The following is an 18,193-nucleotide window of genomic DNA, read 5'->3' as shown; positions in this document are numbered from 1 at the left end:
TACCGACCGACCGACCGACCGACCGACCGACCGGCCGGCCGGCCGCCGCGCTGCCCCCGCCGCCGCCGCCGCCGCCGCCGCCGGGCCGGCACCTTGGAGAGCTCCGCGGCGCCGGGCGCGGGGGGGGCCGCGCTCGCTGCCGGCGAGGCGTTACGCGGCGCTACGCGTGGCCCGGCGGAACCGGGGCCGCCACCGCCGCCGCCGCCTCCCCCTCGGCAGCGCCCGCCGGCCGCGGATGCGCCGCTCCGCCCCGGCTGCCGGCGAAGGAAGAAAAGTTTGGGGGCGACTTAGGGCGGCGGGAGCGGCGGAGGAGAAGGGAGGATGCGCGGTTTCCCCGGCTGATCGGGAAGGAAGGATGCCGGAGGGAGGATGTGCACCAGCAGCCAGATCATCGGGAGCCTCCTGGTGCTCTCCGTGCTGGAGATAGGGTTAGGGGTGTCCAGCGTGGCCGTGGGGGCGGTCAGTTTCAGCCTGGTCCTCACAGAGCATAAACCTCAGCTGGGAGACTCTTCTCCGGTATGGAGCGGGGTGTGTGTACGTTAGCCATTTCACTCTCTCTTTAACTCTTTATGGTGATGATCAGACCGTGCGAAGGCATCCCCCTCCCTTTCCCTTCCCTTCCCTTCCGCGTGTGCATGCTGCGCCGGGAGCCTCGCCGGGTCCATTGCCGATGTGCATGGGGTACCGTCTGCGTACTCGTGGGGCGAGGGGGGGAGCACGGGGGGAGAGATGGACGTGTGTGGTGGGGGGGGCAGACCCCTTCTTTCTCGCTCTTCTTCATTTTTCAATTTTGCGGTGAACAATTGAACTTTCTGTGAACCCGTGCTCACACCTGGGGAAGCCCAATGCCTCGAGTGGAACACGGGCCGTGGCTTGCAATCTTTAGATTGACTGTGAGTTTTGCTTTTAAAAAAAAAAAAAAAAGAACAGCCCTGTCCCTTATGATGAGACTGTCAAAAGGTGTTTTAGAATAATGTCAAGGGTATGTCAGCTGAGTTCTGAGCTTTTGGAGGAAAAAGAGAAAGAGGAAACGGGAAGGAAAAGGAAAAATATGTTCTCATGATCTGGGCACTCTGAGCTTCTTGTAAAATGAACAACAACAAAAAAATCAAACACCAGTAACGGGTTAATAGAAGAGCATGTTCATGCCACAAAGCATTTCTCACTTCTCAAAAACCTTTCTTATTTTTTCAGTTTGAGATATGCATGTTTCTAGGAAGAATTTTCCTCCAAATGGTTGTTTATATTTATGAAACAAAGAGTAGGGAATATTGAATATTCAGCCTAAACATGAGTGGGCATTTTTGAACTCCAAAGCTGGTTTTGGCCAGCTTGGATTGTACAGCAGTATTTCTAAAAGGATTCTTTGATTTGCTTGAGATAAGATGAAAAATGCAAAACACTCTCAGCTATTCATCAGCGTAACCTCCTGTAATTTATAGATTCATTCTGACAAAGTGCTTCACGTAATATTCTCACTGTCAATGATTATTGACAACAGTCATAAACCTTTTTGGCAGTATATAAACACATGTAATTCTGCACTGCAGAACAGGTAGGTGAGAAATGAGAATGAAGACCAGATAAGACAGTGGCCAACAGGTAATAATACTATCAAAATCACTTCAAAGAGGGAGGTTTCTGATCATTGCTGAGGAAGAAAAAAAGATTACTCAAAAACATGGGTGTACCTGAAGATTTAATGACAGAGGGCAATATCCTGGGCTTCACTGAAGTCAAAGAGTTTTGACCAGGGAGATCAGTATTTTACGCAGCGATTGCATCTTGTGACAACGCTATCACAGCTGATACCATTTCATGACGATGCACATTTCCTGCACAACTGCCTCGTTCATATTTATGGTTCTTTTACCCCGGAGTTTGCACTAGCCATAGATTAATATCCTGTTACATTACATGTTGGCTCCAAGGACCTTATAATCAAAGCAACAGAAAGATGTAGGATAAAAGGATGTAAGGGAGTATAAAGAAACAACAAACCCAAATTGATTGGTATAACAGGTGGTTGCTTTAACACACCAGCAGTCTGGCTGATTCCAAGCTGTTTGTAGGTAGAGTTTTAGAGAGGAATAAGACAGAGGACAATGGAGAGATTTTGCAGATGGTTATAGGAAATCCTCCCCATATGTGAGCGCAGAGGCATGGAAGGGAACCCAAAGGGACTTGTTTGAAAATGTAACAAGTGGGTGAAGGATGCCCACAACCAGAGCCAGCAGAGGCAGGCATCAACTGCCAGGAGCTGAGCAAATAACTGCAGGTTGGGTAGGCAGAGAGAGGCCACAAAGAAACTGTAAAGTGAAAGCAAGCAGCTTGTGCTTCATGTAGTAGAGGAAATGAGAAATCACAGCGGTATCCAGAGCGGGGTGACATGGTTATAAAGGCTTACTTACTTTGCCTTGAGCTAAACATCCTTGGTCTAAATTGTCACCATTATGTCACCCTCTTTGTTCCACTCCAGCAGTTCAAATTGTCTGTTTGGTGGTGTTCTGACTAGAGGACTAGCAGGTGAGACAGGACAAGAAAGGGGCTAGAGATTTACCATTCTCCAGGGATGCTCAGGGCCATGGGTAACTACTTCAGGCAATGGGAGAAAGGTTTGTTTGCACAATCCTCAGAATTGTCCTGCTGCAGAAATGGCATAAGCCACCTTTCTGCTCGCTGGATCTTACACTGAGCTCCCGTTGCCTGTATTGAAGAATATGTCTTTCCAATTCACACTCTTGAATCAAGGTTTTCCTTTGAGAAATGAGCATTAAGTAAAGAAAGTGACATTAAAGGAAAAACCAATACTTTGACATGTCAGGATGCCAAACACTGGAGTGAAGTACAACAATGTCATGTCTCCTGTAGTAATTTACCTGGAAATATAGTGAAAACTTTTGACCCTGTTTTATTCTTTTGCGTGGGTGGAACTCAGCAGAGGCCCAAGTTCATAAGGAAGTAGATGAAGATAGCATCACCATGGAAACCTTAACCTGAATTCCTAAAATTTGGGTGTCTTAAAATCATGCACAGTTCTACCTCCTGTACTTGCCTGCCTATGATGCTTTGCATTTGATGCACAGGAGCCTCTTCTTAAGAGTTGTTCTTATTGTTCACTGTCTCCATTCAGCCAGATAACCAACTAACACACCTAACTTCAAGCATGTGAATCCCATTCGTAGGATTAGAGATACAAGTGGAGTTAAGCACAGGCTGAAGTACTCTGATCATTGCATGCCTTGCACTGTGTATAAGCAAGCCAGGGAAAGTGGAGCAGACAAGAATGAAGAAACGCAAAGCCTAGACAATGTCTACTTCGGAAATGCATGGAAATGGGAAAACAGTTTCTAAATTTGTTGTTCTCATTGGATGTGAGCTGTATTAAGACAGAAAGATTCGTTTAAAAAGCAGCCAAAAGAGAACAACTGAAGGTGTGACTGACTTCTCCAACTATCTGGAGCATGTGGAGTTGACTATCTAATTTATTTTACATCATACCAAATCTGTTCTTTTTAAAATAGGCTATGGCAGCTAAATTGCAAAAAATACCCACCCAAAACAGTCCCATATATTCTGAAGTGGTGAATACATTCTTGTTATAAATGAGATTCTCTCACAGAGAGAGAGAATGAGAGAAAAAAGTCACATCTTTAGTCAAATATGCCATCTATCTCCATAAGCAAGAGAGATACCTAATGATTCATTTATGGCTATGCCCCTCAAGAGTAATAGTTTCTTCCCTTATAGAGCCAAATATCTAAATGTATTTGAGAGATATGCATCCTCTGGATGGTAGCCGGTCAGTCTGTCTGTCTGTCTGTCTATAGGGGCAGAATTATTGTTTCCATGATTTGTGATTTCAGTACAGTGGAAGTCTGCCTGCCCATTAAAAATCTGCATTTACAGTTTGGCTATGGAAATTTGCTCCAAGTTGGCACTTGAAATATTTGATTTCACTGACTTTTTCTTACCCATGATTTGAAGGAAAAGGGTCAGTCAGTATGGAACTCTCCCAAAGCAAGAACATCATTTTAGACTGTTAAGTCAATGTTGGTGGCCTAAAATTTTAAAACATTAAATTTTGCATCTAGTTTTTACTGCTGCCAAGTTTCCTTTGGAAAGAATAAACTATCTTTTTTTCTTTTTTTTCAAGAGAACACTAAAAAAATCACATTATTGTTTAGCATGCAGACAAATCGCAGATGTGATCCTACTTTATTTTAACATGTGCATTGCATTTTCGTCAAACTGACTGTATCTGGCTGGCTCCTGCTCCTGATGAAACGAATCGTAGCACTGTCAGTGAGCTCACTGGAAGCTGGAGAGAGTTCTGTACCTATAGATGAGGGAAGATGTACCAAGTGTGGGAGCTTCTTGCCTTGAGTGGAACCAGGACAATTCACTCCAACTGCGAAGTCTTTCAGTAGGTTTTCTTTGTCATTCAGACACCAGAAGCATAAACCAACCTGACAGATGGTCTGTCCAAGGGGACTTGTAGTTCCTGGGTTGTATCGAAGAGGATCTGTTGACTATAAACTGACTTAAGCACATGCTTAAATGTTTTGCTGAGATAAGACTTCAGTTCACCTGCAGGGAATACTCTTCCATTCATTGCTTTTTGAGACGAAAGCAGTCATAGTCTAAACCAAATATTTGATACAAAAACTACAAAAAGCATTATTTACTATTTGTTATTCTGATAGGCCCTAAACAAGTAAATAAATATTATTATTTTGTGCTGAGAATTTGAGCGGTTTTCCAGATGACCAGAGGTTTTTTGAATCACTGATGGCAGGAATACTTTCAGGTACAGAGACCCACTTCTAAATTTCCTTGAGTGTTTGTAGAAACCATTTCCCACTTTTAAATCACCTCTGCAGGCCTACAACCAGATGAATAGAAACACTAATCACAGGGGCTGGGATGGAATTTAAACTGCTTGAACATGGCTTGAATTGGTGGGAATTGTAGCACCGCCTCAGCTGATGTGACCAAATAGCACACAGCCAGATCAAAGTATTAGCTCAGATTAGATATGTTTTAACACTATGTCTCACTTCAAATAGCAGAGTCCCCCCGGCTCTCAGCGTGACAGATTTGGTGGGACATAGGGTTGGGTTGTGGCAGTGCTGTTGCTTCTGGTTCTGGGTGACTTGTAGCCAGCGAGACAGTCCTGTCCCCACAACCCCTTGCATGGGACAACAACATCATTAGAACTTCTTAGAACTTTCCAGCCCCCTTTTGCAAAGATTGTGGTGTTTCCCTATGGAGGTAACAGGCAAACCTACTGCCCAGGCTCGCTTTTTTTGCCCGTTGTAATTCTTCTCTAGTTTGATGCCTTTGTTTTCATGAGTGGATACTGTGCCATTTATGCCTGCACTAAGAAAACTTAATCATTGTCCTGAAATACTGCTTTGACGAAGATTTACAATTAGAGATACCTCCTCTGCTCAGTTCATCCATTAGGCATTGCAGCTTTTTTCTCATTTGGATGGAGTTGAAGCAACAAGATTATTAAATAGAATGGTCCTTTCTAGACATTACTAATTTCAAATTCCTGGGGCATTTATTCTCATGGCAGTCTCATGTTTAGGGTAAACATTTTCTGGTTTACCAACTGATAAGTGTAGACAGAAGTGAAGCTGTTGATTCTGTCTTGATGGTTTATTCTTCCGAGTAGAGGATTATTTGAACAGGTATGATATGCTTGCATTTTCACTGTGTTATATTCAAATCTGGAATAATTTGCCTTGCTCTATTTCATCAGATACATATGGATGACCCAGAATGCTGGAGGGCTTTCCACAGAGTGTATGTAGTTTGGGCTTTTTCTTTGTTATGAACAATAACTAGGGATCAAGCAGTCCTTACATTCAACAGATTTTCTCTACTATTTTCTTCAGCTTCTTTCCAGAAAGATTTTCCATAGACAGTTTTCATTTTTCCCAGGGAATTACACTCACCATTGGTTTTGCCTCCCCAAAACAGAAGAAAGAAAGGTTTCTTAGCTTCAATACATAAAATAAAAATAGTTCCTTTTATTCTGCATGATGGAAACCAACAAATCTTTGGCTCACTGCAGATATAACTAAAATGGAATCTTTTTTCAGACTACCAGTAAGAAAGCTCCCTTTTTCCAGGAGAAAGTGAAAGAGGCCAAGTCTTTTGTTCCAGAAAATATGAAATAGGGATGGATCCAAACCACAGAACTTGAATCTAAATTGAGATTTCAGCCTCCTTAACTGAAATTTCTGGGTGTTTGGATCTGAGGTTTTGTTTCAAGCCTATATTTAATATAAAGTAAAATAAAGGAGGCTCAAACTAAACATTCTGCTTTTCTGGGAGGTCTTCGGTTCTTCATTCCAAAGTTTAACAGACCAAAAGAGAGATTTTCAAATATGCATATTGAACATAAGCAGCCACAGCTGCAGCGTGAATGGCAAAGCCTCCACAGACAAGTAGACGCTACTGCATCACCTTGCAATCACACTAGTGCTATCAGACAGACTCTGGCTCCGCTAGGTCCCTGGCAAATCCTCATTGAAAGGGGGACAGAGGCACTCACAGCACACTGAGCCTCTAACTAGCTTTCGTGCTTTGTAGTTTCTGTCTTTGGATTTTTTGCCAATCACCCAAGAGTGGTTCTGCCCCTGTCTATTGTTGGATGATACATTCAGTTCCTGCCTCCTCTGCTAGTCCTGACACAAAACATCATGTATCATAGGAGGTATGAATAAGTCTGCAACCAAAAGTAACCCCAGAAGCAATGGGAATTGGTTGCAAATAGTGAGATATGTAGGTTTTGACGTCAGATTTTGGATCTTTTAGCCTTTTCTGATTTTTCTGGTGAATAATAATTAAGACAAAAGTCCAACAGCAAAACATATTTCAACAAGTCCCAGCTGAAGGTTCCCCCTCTGGCTCTCAGGGCATTTTGGAGGGCTTGTTAATTTAGCTTATCTTTCACGGAATTTTTTAGCCTTATTCTCAGCATGAGTTGTGAACACTTTAATAGTTGATCGTTCTTTATAAGAAGTTTATCTTCAGTGGTATATTTCTTTTCCACTCCTGATTTACTGTATTTTCAGCATAAGTGTGTTTGCCTTAACCTACTCCACGTTTGACATGGTTAGAGAATGTAACTACATTTACAGAGCCCAAGAGGTTGGCAAAAATTGACTGAGGATAATCAATGATCAAGCAGAAAGCAGCAAGTCCTCACCATGACAGCATTAGTTTGTCATGGGTAAACTGTAGTCCAGAGTAGCTCAACAGTTACAAACCAAGTTTAACTGGCATAACATATTGACATGAAGATGAAGTCTTTCAGGATAGCCAAGAACAGACAGAGGGAGTGGCAAGGCAACAGAGCCCCTGGTGGCTGCATTCCAGTTGGAAGTATAAAATAGAAGAGCTCAAAATTAAAGGACAAACAGGAACAAACAGAAATTTCTTTTGACTCTGATTTGTACTCGCATCCTTTTTCTGCTACAAAGAGCTAGTGTGGTTTCTCCCATCTGCTTTTCACTACTGCTGACCATGACACTGAGACATCAAAAATTTTACAGGAAATTACTGTAGCACCAACAAAAAAAATTCCTAAGTCCCTAGTTATTCTATCAAAAAGCAATGATCAGAGTCAACTACATAATGTCCCACTGACTTCCTAACATTTCTAGAGGTGTCCAGATTGAGAAGCCTGGATGATCAATGTTTCTGAGCCCTGGGTATTGCTAATATTCTCTATATAAAGCAGGTTTCCACTGCTTCCAGCGAATCAGAACCCTCTGCAGCCTCAGAAGAGAGTGGTAAACTTGGCTCATCATTTTCAAAGCTTTGCATGAGGTTTAATTGCCTGACACTGTGGCTCAAATTCATCCATTGGTTTTAATAGCAAAATGCCTGCTGTCATAAATAAATAACCACACTGCTTTTCAGGCAAGCCTTTTCTCTGTGAATGTTACACACTGTTATCTAAAAAAAAAAACCAAATAATGTTAATCCTTTGCTACTGCCCCAGTGCTTTTCTTCCAAGGTTTTTAACATGTTCAGGCACACTAGTGCATCCATTTTCACAGCTTGCTTGTCTTGTAGTCATATGGATTATAAAACTTGGCCATGACCTTCTCAAGCTCACACAGAACGTGGAAGAACCAGGAATACCCAATTCCTCTGAGTTTAGAATAGAATAGAATAGAATAGAATAGAATAGAATAGAATAGAATAGAATAGAATAGAATAATTTCAGCTGGTTCTCTGTGAGATCTTTAGCTACCAGATACCTTATTCGTTGTCTATATGTGTAAATATTGTAGATGTACAGAGAAAGAAAATAGATACAGATTATACATACAGACCCTGACACAATAAAATACTACCATAGAATATCTCAAGTTGGAAGAGACCCATAAGGATCATCGAGTCCAACTCCCTGCTCCTCACAGGGCTACCTAAAACTAAACCATATGACTAAGAGCATCATCCAGACACTCCTTGAACTCTGACAGGCTTGGTGCTGTGACCACTTCCCTGGGGAGCCTGTTCTAGTGATCGACCACCCTCTCAGTGAAGAACCTTTTCCCAATGGCCAACTTGAACTTCCCTGACACAGCTTCATTCCATTTCCATGTGTCCTATCGCTGGTCACCAAAGAGAGGACAGCACAGAATCACAGAATCACAGAATGTCAGGGATTGTAAGGGACCTTGAAAGATCATCTAGTCCAACTCCCCTGCCAGAGCAGGACCACCCAGAGGAGATCAGCACCTCCCCCTCCGCTGCCCCCCTTGAGGAAGGTGTACACTGCGATAAGGGCACCCCTCATCCTTCTCTTCTCCAGGATGAACAAACCAAGTGACCTCAGTTGCTCCTCATAAGTCTTGCCCTCGAGGCCTTTCACCATCTTGGTCACCCTCCTCTGGACACACTGTAAGAGTCTGATGTCCTTCTTATATTGAGGTGCCCAAAACTACACACAGTACTCAAGGCAGGGCCACATCAGTGCAGTGTAGAGTGGGACAATCACCTCCCTCAACCGGCTAGCTAGGCTGTGCTGGATGCACCCCAGGACACGGTTGGCCCTTTTGGCTGCCAGAACACTCATATGCAACTTGCCATCAAGCCAGACCCCCAGATCTCTTTCCATGGGGCTGCTCTCCAGCCTCTTCTCCCCCAGTTTGTATGTATAACCAGGATTGCACCATCTTACGTGCAGAATCTGGCACTTGCTCTTGTTAAATTTCATATGATTGGTGATGGCCCAGCTCTCTAGTCTATCTAGATCTCTCTGTAAGGCCTGTCTATCCTCGAGGGAGTCCACAGCTCTTCCTAGTTCGGCATCATTGGCAAACTTAATGTACATTCAAATTCTGCATCCAGATCTTTACTCCAGGTAGCCCCTCAAATGCATTAACAACTATGGAATACAGTAGCCACCCCTTCTTTTTGAGAAGCCAGTACCTTAGGGCTTGCAGATTAGCTCATTCACTATTCCTTGGATTCCAACTGGGAAATACCTTCGGTAATATATATTTAGATGGCACTACGTAAAGGTGCTTTGGAAGGGTGTGTGTCTTGTCCTTGAAAAACAGTAAAGAACTGCCCAAACCAGTGGGTTCTAATGCTGTGTGAATCTGTAATTTGCTTGTTGCTCCTTTGGTCATATGCAGGGCTAATATAATTCATTCATTGCGTTCCCTTCTGGCTAGCAAAGACTGTACAATGGAAATAGAAAGTCTTCTTCAATTGAAATCAATGGTAAAAAAACCCATTGACTCTAATAGGAGCAGAACAAGAGCATTCTTGAAAAAAATGGGTGACCTATTCTTTCAGCTTTGAAGGTAAATTATCAAACCTCCAGTTTTTTAAACTAGTTAACATACATTTGTTGCAAGATGAAACTATCTTTGATGGTATCTTCCAGACCCTTTCTGTAAGCTTTTCCAGAACTCATAAATATTTTTCTTTATACAAAATTTGCTTTTCAATCCTATTCAACCACTACAGAGAGAAATTATATTAGTAATCTGCTTTATGAAGTCTGACTGAATAGAACTTAATTCCAGTGATGTCTTCAACAATTTTTTTTTTTAGGTTTAATCATTAATGTTGAGAAATACAAAACATCACATGTGCAAATCTGAAGCACGCCTTCAGCTGAAGGCAATCTGTGTTGACAGGACTGGGAGTGAAACTCCAAAACTCCAAAACTCCACAGAAAGCCTGAGTGAAAACTTACAAGGCAGGTGTGATAGTTCTGAGCTGAAATCTCCTCTGCCTGTGGGAAAGGGGCAGAAGGAGCCTTACCCACTGGTTTTGTTTGTTATTCCAATGGATGAGCTCTAGTAGCAATTACCAGTTGTATATCCTGGTACGTCCTGAGCCATTCAGTGCATGACCTAGTCCTCTCCATAATCAGATTGGTACTATGTCCACATCCCATGCTTAGTGTAGAGGTAAATAATATACAAAATGTAATCATATTCATTGTGGGGAACTGATTCAACAGGGCTAACTCAGAGTAAAAATACATCTCAAGGCTGATGCCTAGCTACATGCATGAACTACTTTAGTTGGAGGGAGATAAACTATGTATGAAGGCGTGTCCTCAACCGAGATACTGAATTTGCAAAATCCTGGAGGGCAAATGAGATATACATGCAATATATTACATGGACCTTGAATGCTGTATAGGAACTGCTTCATTTTTTTTTTTTTTTTTAATTTTCTTATGTATTAGCCAGGTTTGTTCTGTGATTTAATCCTAAATCAAGGTCAAGCACAGCCTTTTGCTAGAAATACCATCTCAGTGCAAAATGGATGTTGAAAAATCCAGTTTTAAAACTATAAAATTCCTTCCCAGTAGGGGTGTAGGGTTAGCTTTACTGAAAGTAAGTAGCATAGATTTCTTAATAAAGGAGTTCACATAGAAGAAATCTTTGATGGTACTAGAAACACTTGGAGAAGGCGTTATTGCTTTCATGCAACTACTGCAGTCCTTACCACGACTGCTCCCTCAGGGACTATTCACTGTTTCCCTCATTAAACTTTTTTGTAGGAGTAAAAAGAGACATCAGAGAATGTCATCAGTCTTTGACGCAGGTCACTAAAAAGCATTAACATTTATTCACATCAGCTGATAGGGTGTGTTTCTGGTTTTGTTAATTAGTTTTTGCCTAATGCTCGATGCAACAATTAGCAGATCAGTTTGTGAAAGGGAACTACATGAAAAAAGTACAGATACCTTCATGCTATCTCTTGCAAAGGGGGCTATCTAGAGTCTGAAAGAGATTTTCCTGCATGCTCAGAGTAGCCAAACCAACAGATGTACCTGTATTTACACCTGCACCTACAGAGGTGACTGAATTGCATTCTTGCCCAGAGTTCCACCGTCCCGAGGACAACAATCCATGTGGACCCCTCAGTCGTTCAGATGGTAGGATTAGGGCATTAAGTACCTCAGCCATGCTTGAAAATAGATTATTTGGATGACCGACTACTACCTTGCTAAACTGTTCTAAGAAAAAAACAGAGTAAAAAGGCATCTTTTGCTTGCAAAATTGGTTTTTTTTTTCACGTTTTGTTTACCCAAGCAGCTTAAAAGTAAGATAATTTTTTTCTTTTTTTTTTTTTTTTGTGAGTAATCATCCTCAGTCTGACTTCTCATTCCAGTTTCTTCTTCTCAGATAAGTGTGTTTATGATTGAGTTATAACTTCCTGAAACATAAGGTTTGTGATAAAAATGCTGACAACTGTAACCATTGCCTAACCTACTGTCGTGGTCACCACTACAGCAACACAGCAGGTTTTAAACTCGAGACCTTAAATGGTGAAATAATTGTTGGTTTTTTCTTCTTTGCAGTTTCTGCTTTGTGGCATATGTGGAATATTGTGCGCCAAAAAAAAATCCGGACTTGTTGTAAGTTTTTCCACTGCAGATACAACACATTAGTATTTGAAAGGCATACTTATCTAACTTGAACTTCCTGGGGGCTTTCTGTGTCCAAGTGTTTCTGATAAAATTCAGTTAAAGTGTTAAAGACATGATCCTATTGTAAGTGATAACGTCTGGCTTAATTTTCTGTCAGCTTGACTATTCTACCATATACAGATGGAAGTCACGTAAAACCCATGTAAATGTGAAGGGAATCAAGATCTCTCTCAGATAATTCTTGAATATCAATGAGTTATCCTAAACCCTGTTACAATGACAGTCTCATTTCTTAAAGTACATGGACCATAACCACTTTCTAAAGGCTGTCTGTTCTGGTGGTCTCGTAGAATAGTCAGCTCCCACTGGATTGCAGCATACAGCCTGAATGCCACATTCCTGATGAAATTCTCATCCCCGTTGTGTACAGAAGTGGTCTGTAAGGCTCCATAAAATGTTCCTACCACAGTAGATAAGTACATATGCAAAGCCATATTGAGTAACATCAAAGGCCCATCTAGATCAACATCTGACAGGCCAGCCGTATCAAGGGAAGTGAATAAGGCAGTAATTTAGCAGTGTCTCCATAATAAGGTCTTTTGCCCTTGAGTCATTTGTGGCTCAAGGACATCCTGAACCAGGGTGGCACCTTTGTGATTAAAGCGATAGGAGCTCTTTAAACATGTTTCATTAATTGCAGCTTGTTTCACATCCTTCTAAGTTTCCCAGAAACATTTTAACCAAGTTAAAAACAAACAAACACAGAGTCACCACACTGACCTTCTGTAGAGCTGCATCACAGATTTCTTTGTTGTTTCCCTTGCTTCTTTGTCCACCACATTCACCCTCAACACTTTTGAAGTCCCCACAAAAAGGCTGTAGAAAGCCTCCAAACTGCTGTCTGACTAAACAGGAGGCAGGGTCAGATGGCAGACAAAGCAAGAGAGTTTCACTGCGAATACACGAGGCATTCACTCCTGAGGAGAGGGGAGAAACCGCACAATAGAAAACGACAACTGTCATGTTACTGTTTTGAATGAAAGGCTGGAAATCAGAAGATTCGTGTCCTTGTAGTCCTTCCATTGACTAGTCCTTAACATGACCAACACATTCTACCCAACTTTATCTTACATGCAACATCAGTCTTAACACTTGTACGCCAGAAGGTATGCTACTCCCTTGGAGGAGCTCTGTGGGAGCTGAGGGAGTTAAAAATGAGTGCCTGTGCAGTGTTTTGAAGTCTATGACACTACCAAAGCATTGAACTATGGTTACCCTCATTTTTTATATGAATGAATCTGTCTCTGAAAAATGTTACTGTGACATAACCTCTCTTGTCTTTCCTGACAGATGATACTTTTTTCTGCCTGTTGCATCTGTGGACTAATCGGAGGAATATTAAATTTTCAATTTCTTCGTGCTCTGACAAAGAAGTCGTCTGCTCTCTATTCTTTGCACCTTGCCTCCATGTCTCTTGCATGCATTGGAATTGGTGGTTGCACCCTTTCTTCATGGCTCACTTGTCGGCTAGCCAGCTATGAACAAAGGCGAATGTTTTCAGAAAGAGAACATTCATTGCATCACTCCCATGAAATGGCAGAAAAAGTGAGTTGTGTGTCCTCCCTTATTTGTTCTGCTTCTCCTAAAATGCTACTGTATGTGTTAACGTTTGCAATTGGCAAGAGATGTATTCCGTTTTCAGTTTTATATGAGAAAGAGCTTCTGGGAAATGAAATGCTGCCATTCTGAGTAAGCTTTATTTTGCTGCATTATATGGAGCTATTTTTAGGTACTGTATATTTGCAGTACATCCATTTCAATGAAGTACATCCATTTTCAACATAATTCCATTGTATAGCTATTCAAGGGCTTAGCTGCTAAATATAGCACTTCATAAATAATTGGAAGCCTTATTAATATGGATTATCATGTATCGTACTGTGAAAAAGCACAGAATGCTTTCTGTAACCACATCATTGCATGCTTCCAGGATTTAATCAATTTCTTCCTCTCCCAAGCACTGTTTATAAAGTAGGTTATTTAAACACAAAAGCCACAGTTCACAAACCTAGATGACTGAACCTAAGCACCTAAAGGCATATTTAGACACCTAAATGAAACTGGTCTGATTTGTGGCAGCACTGAGCATTTACTGCCTTTCTCCGTCAAAAGGAAGCTTACCAAGGTGGCTGGGTCTGTTTAGGTGCTGAAACTTAAGCTCCCAAAGTTGAGTGCATAGGGCCAAAAGAATTACTTGAATAGAATTCTTGAAACCAGCTCCTTGGATTTACAGATCTGATTAATATTTGAGGAGTAAAATATTCACTGACACCCTGTGCTTTACGTTTGGACTTTGTATCCAATGCCTTTCATTTGAGAAACGAGCAGAGAAGGGAACACAGGTCAAGTGGACTGCCCATCTAAACCTCCACGTGCCAGTTTGCACTAGTTGAGTTCAACACTCTGTATCATATCTACTGAGACCTCTGAACAGCAGAGAGAGGATTAATTCACTCAGACTGTAGAATGTTTTCAGATTCCCTGACAAAACATTATACAGCAGTTAATTGGCCATTACGTAAAAATTACTTGTCACTATTCTTTGGTTTCTTAACTGAGACTCCAAGTAGAAATGTAGACTGAATTAACCTTAGAAGATGTTTGAAACACGTTTTAAAAAGTTAAATAGTACAGGTTACAACAGTAACATAAAGCAGGGTGACAAAATCAAGAGAAAAGATACATTTCTCCCCCACATTTTAAGAAGCAGCAGAATTCTGATGAGCTATGTAGGCAAGTGTGACCATGGTGTTGCAGATGATAGGCTGCATCTTGTCTGTCAAAGAGGGTCTTGCCTCAACGAGGACAAAGACGAAGCCCTTTTGAGAGAAAAAGAGAAAGGGAAAGAAAAAAGAAATGGACTGGGAAGAAAAACCTTTACGAACATCTGCCAACCCTATCAATTTGGGCTGAAGATGACCATGTATAGCAGTAGTTTACTGCCTTCTTTCCTAGCCTGTTGATCTACTGAGCTTTTAAGACACTTAGCAGTAAGGACTGCTAGGTGCCCACTTATCTCGGGTGAAGGGCCATGATGCATGTGCAGAGCAACCCTATGGCACATGCTCAGTGAACGTGGGATGCGCCTCACTGATGGTGGACTCCCTGCATGTGTGTTGTAGAACCTAGGATGCATGCACAGATGGTCTGATCTGGGACTTCTTAGACCTACAGCCTGTGGACTGCCTGCTGCTGGCAGGTTTGAGTACATTAACTCAAGGCATGCCCCTAAAAAATAATGACGGCTACTTAAAAATTTACATTAAATTAGGCCCTGATTTAGAAAATAGCTTTAAAGTGTTTTATATATAAGACTATTTGTATATTTATACTGATATACAGTAATATAGACATGTGCTGCATGTGCATTTGTTTGTGCTATATTTATTGTATAATTGTTATATTTATATTAGAGATTGAGGGGTATTGAAATAACCGACCTGCCCAGCTGCCCGGTGGTTCCCCCGACACCAGAGTTACCTCCAAGGTACGCTGAACACTAGGGAGCTACCATGTTATTATGTCACTTCAGGAAGGGCCACCTCTAAGAGGAAGTCATAGTTTCAGCTAATCAAAGTTGGCTGATGCTGTGATGTCACTCTGAGTCAGGAATGGTGCTTCCAGGTAGTGACATAATTCTACGTGGTGAACGCTGCAGTCTGGAAGTAAGTTGAGTATTTAAAATATTCACCCTAGTTATACACATCCAAATGCTCCTGTTTGGATGTTGCCACCATTGACTCACTCTGCTTCTAATCTGTGTGCTCCTTCATTTCTTGAATTCAGCAACATTTTTTATTTTATTAATACTTTTATTTTTGAAAATAGAAATATTGGGGAAAATAAACGGTTTTCAGCATTTTCGGAAATTATGATGATATTCTAATAGCTGATGTCTGCAGAGGATTCAAGTGCTAAAGCTGACAAAAGGAAACCTACACTTACTCATGAGTAGCCTTCTGACAGATTATTACTATCAACATGTGGCTGACTGATGTTATTAAATGGCTTTGGTTTCTTGGTCCCTTTCCCAGCTGACTGATATCTTCAGCAACAAAGGGTTTAGACACCTACAAATAGGCAAAACATAGTGCCTTGTTTCAGAGCAGACAACCCCCAAACAGGGATCCAGAGTCCAGTGTTAGGCATGCCTATTCCTCTTCAGTATACGAGGAGAACAAGGCACCATAAAAAAAACAACCAACACCATCACCTGCCAAATGGAGAGCCGGGTGGTAGAAAATGCTTAAAATTCATTAAGTTTAACACCTTATTTTCTCTGAAGTTTACACTTGATTCAAGAGTATTAATTGGCAAGGCTACTTGGTTTGATGGCCCTAAATTTACCTTGTAGAGAGGAATAGGACATCTTTTCTTTCAAAAACTGTGCAGGGAACAATTCAGCCTTGTGGTCTACTTAAAATGTAGCTGGTAACCCCTAACAGAGGAGGCAGCAGTGCTTCCAGACTACATTAAACTGTGAGTTCTGGTCTCCGCCTCCCAAGATATTTATAAATCAAATATTGTGGATTAAAAGAAGAGAAAGAAAAAGTCAGACTAGGAATTTTCTTCTCTTTACCAAGAATCTCAGCTACTATGCTATAGAGTCAGGATCACTCTTTCTGTCTTTCTCTCTGTTTAGCCCAACGAATCTTGCTTTACTTTCTTCATAGAAACTTCCACAAGAAGGGGGACAAACTAATCCCTTTTCTTCCACATTTTCTCGAAGTGTACCTAGGAGGTAGAAGAAGTGAATTTAATATTCTCATGCAAATATTTTAGAACTAGCCCAACAGTGGCACCTCCACCTCATCTAACTGAATTTTAAAAAGAATAGCCCAAACTGCAATTTTCTGTGTGCCCATTCCTCTTGGCATAGTTGGACGTTCTCTGGCATCTGTCACTGGATATAAGCAGCAGATCATTTCTGCATCCGGATTCAATTTGGTATGAAATAGGCCTAAGACTGCTCAGAATAAGGCAGTTCTGAGCATAAACGCTACGTGGCTTTGCAGCCTTGAAGGTCAGAGAACTGTTTAATTAATGTAGCCATCTCCAGGCTTTGACAGCTTCTAAGTAGGTTTTTGGATTGCAATTTGAGAATTAGAAAATCTAACTCCAAACAAAACTTGGTTTAGGTGCTTTAGGATTCTGACTCACGATCAGGTCAGCTTACCCCAGGATGACTCATCTGCCACTTGAGTCGCAATTGCTGAACCTCTAAAAATTGTAGTCTGGCATATTAAGGGAAAACCAAAATCAGTCCCATCCCAAGGCGAGTAGTCAAAACCCTTAGATCCTGTTTTGATCTAGACCTGCTTCCCAAATGTCTATCCCAGCTAGCATCGAATGGCATCTGTCTGCAGCATGTCAGCGCAGAAAAAGGTCTGAATGGAAACGAAGACTTAATTGCCACCTTGTTCCTTTGTAGATTCCTACACAAGCTTGAGTTGATGCACTTTCAAAGGACAACGTCACAAAACTTGCACGGATGCCATCAATGCTGTATATGTGGTCTGAGAGTAATGTCCAACTCAATCAGTATCAATGAATCTACCAGCTTTCAAATGTACTTAATTTATGTAGGAAGAAATGTGATTATTTTACAGTGAGATTTATTGAGCCAAATAAAAAATGTAAAGTTTTTCTGAATGTTTCAAATTCAGAGTTTGTCACTTTTTTATTACAACCTTAGCTAACTGAATTTCAAACACCATAAAGTAATTGTAATTTTAATCAGTGTTTTCTATTCTTGTTGCAGGAAATGACAGATAACCTAAGCAATGGGGGCCCACATCTGATTTATAATGGAAGTGTATATTAAGAGATTTTAAAAAGTCCCATGGAAAGAAGCGGGTTTAGAATTTTCTTCAGGAAAAAAATAGACTCCAAGAAATTGAGAAAATGGGACTATCTTAGCTTTTACGGCTCAAATGTCACAACTGCAGAACAGCACAGTTGCATTTCCCATTTAGAAACATGTTCAAAATTTGTCTCCTAAACGTTTTGCGGATATACAATATTTATTCACTTCCTGGCTACTCTCTTCTTTTTTTTTTTTTTTTTTTGTCTGAATAACTTTTCAGAATTGTGACAGTATTTGAAACAGACTTCTCAAGACTCTTCTTTCTCATGAAGACTCAAAAACCAGAAAAAAAAAAAAAAATAAACTGGACCATATTTAGCCCGGTCACAGGATTC

At 41.2% G+C, this 18,193-nt stretch overlaps 1 protein-coding gene across 1 annotated transcript; it reads left to right on the top strand.

The window, feature by feature from the left end:
• Nucleotides 1–369: 369 nt before the first annotated feature.
• Nucleotides 370–17,816, top strand: TMEM196 (transmembrane protein 196). The gene is made up of 4 exons (XM_009947173.2): nucleotides 370–516; nucleotides 11,864–11,920; nucleotides 13,283–13,537; nucleotides 17,754–17,816. The coding sequence occupies exons 1-4, from the start codon at nucleotides 370–372 to the stop codon at nucleotides 17,814–17,816; spliced, it is 522 nt and encodes a 173-aa protein (XP_009945475.1).
• Nucleotides 17,817–18,193: the final 377 nt, after the last annotated feature.

The sequence above is a fragment of the Leptosomus discolor genome, chromosome 7, assembly GCF_034619465.1.
Source record: "Leptosomus discolor isolate bLepDis1 chromosome 7, bLepDis1.hap2, whole genome shotgun sequence".
Classification (NCBI taxonomy): Eukaryota; Metazoa; Chordata; class Aves; order Leptosomiformes; family Leptosomidae; genus Leptosomus; species Leptosomus discolor.
The sequence above is the reverse complement of the archived record's forward strand: the minus strand, read 5'-3'. Positions and strand labels throughout refer to the sequence as shown.

What these genes read in the sequence shown, in the direction of transcription:
- TMEM196 (XM_009947173.2), top strand. Translation starts at nt 370, where the DNA reads ATGTGCACCAGCAGCCAGATCATCGGGAGCCTCCTGGTGCTCTCCGTG. An exon ending in AAAAAAAATCCGGACTTGTT is followed by an intron (nt 11,921 to 13,282) that starts GTAAGTTTTTCC and finishes CTTTCCTGACAG; the next exon opens with ATGATACTTTTTTCTGCCTG. An exon ending in CCCATGAAATGGCAGAAAAA is followed by an intron (nt 13,538 to 17,753) that starts GTGAGTTGTGTG and finishes TTCTTGTTGCAG; the next exon opens with GAAATGACAGATAACCTAAG.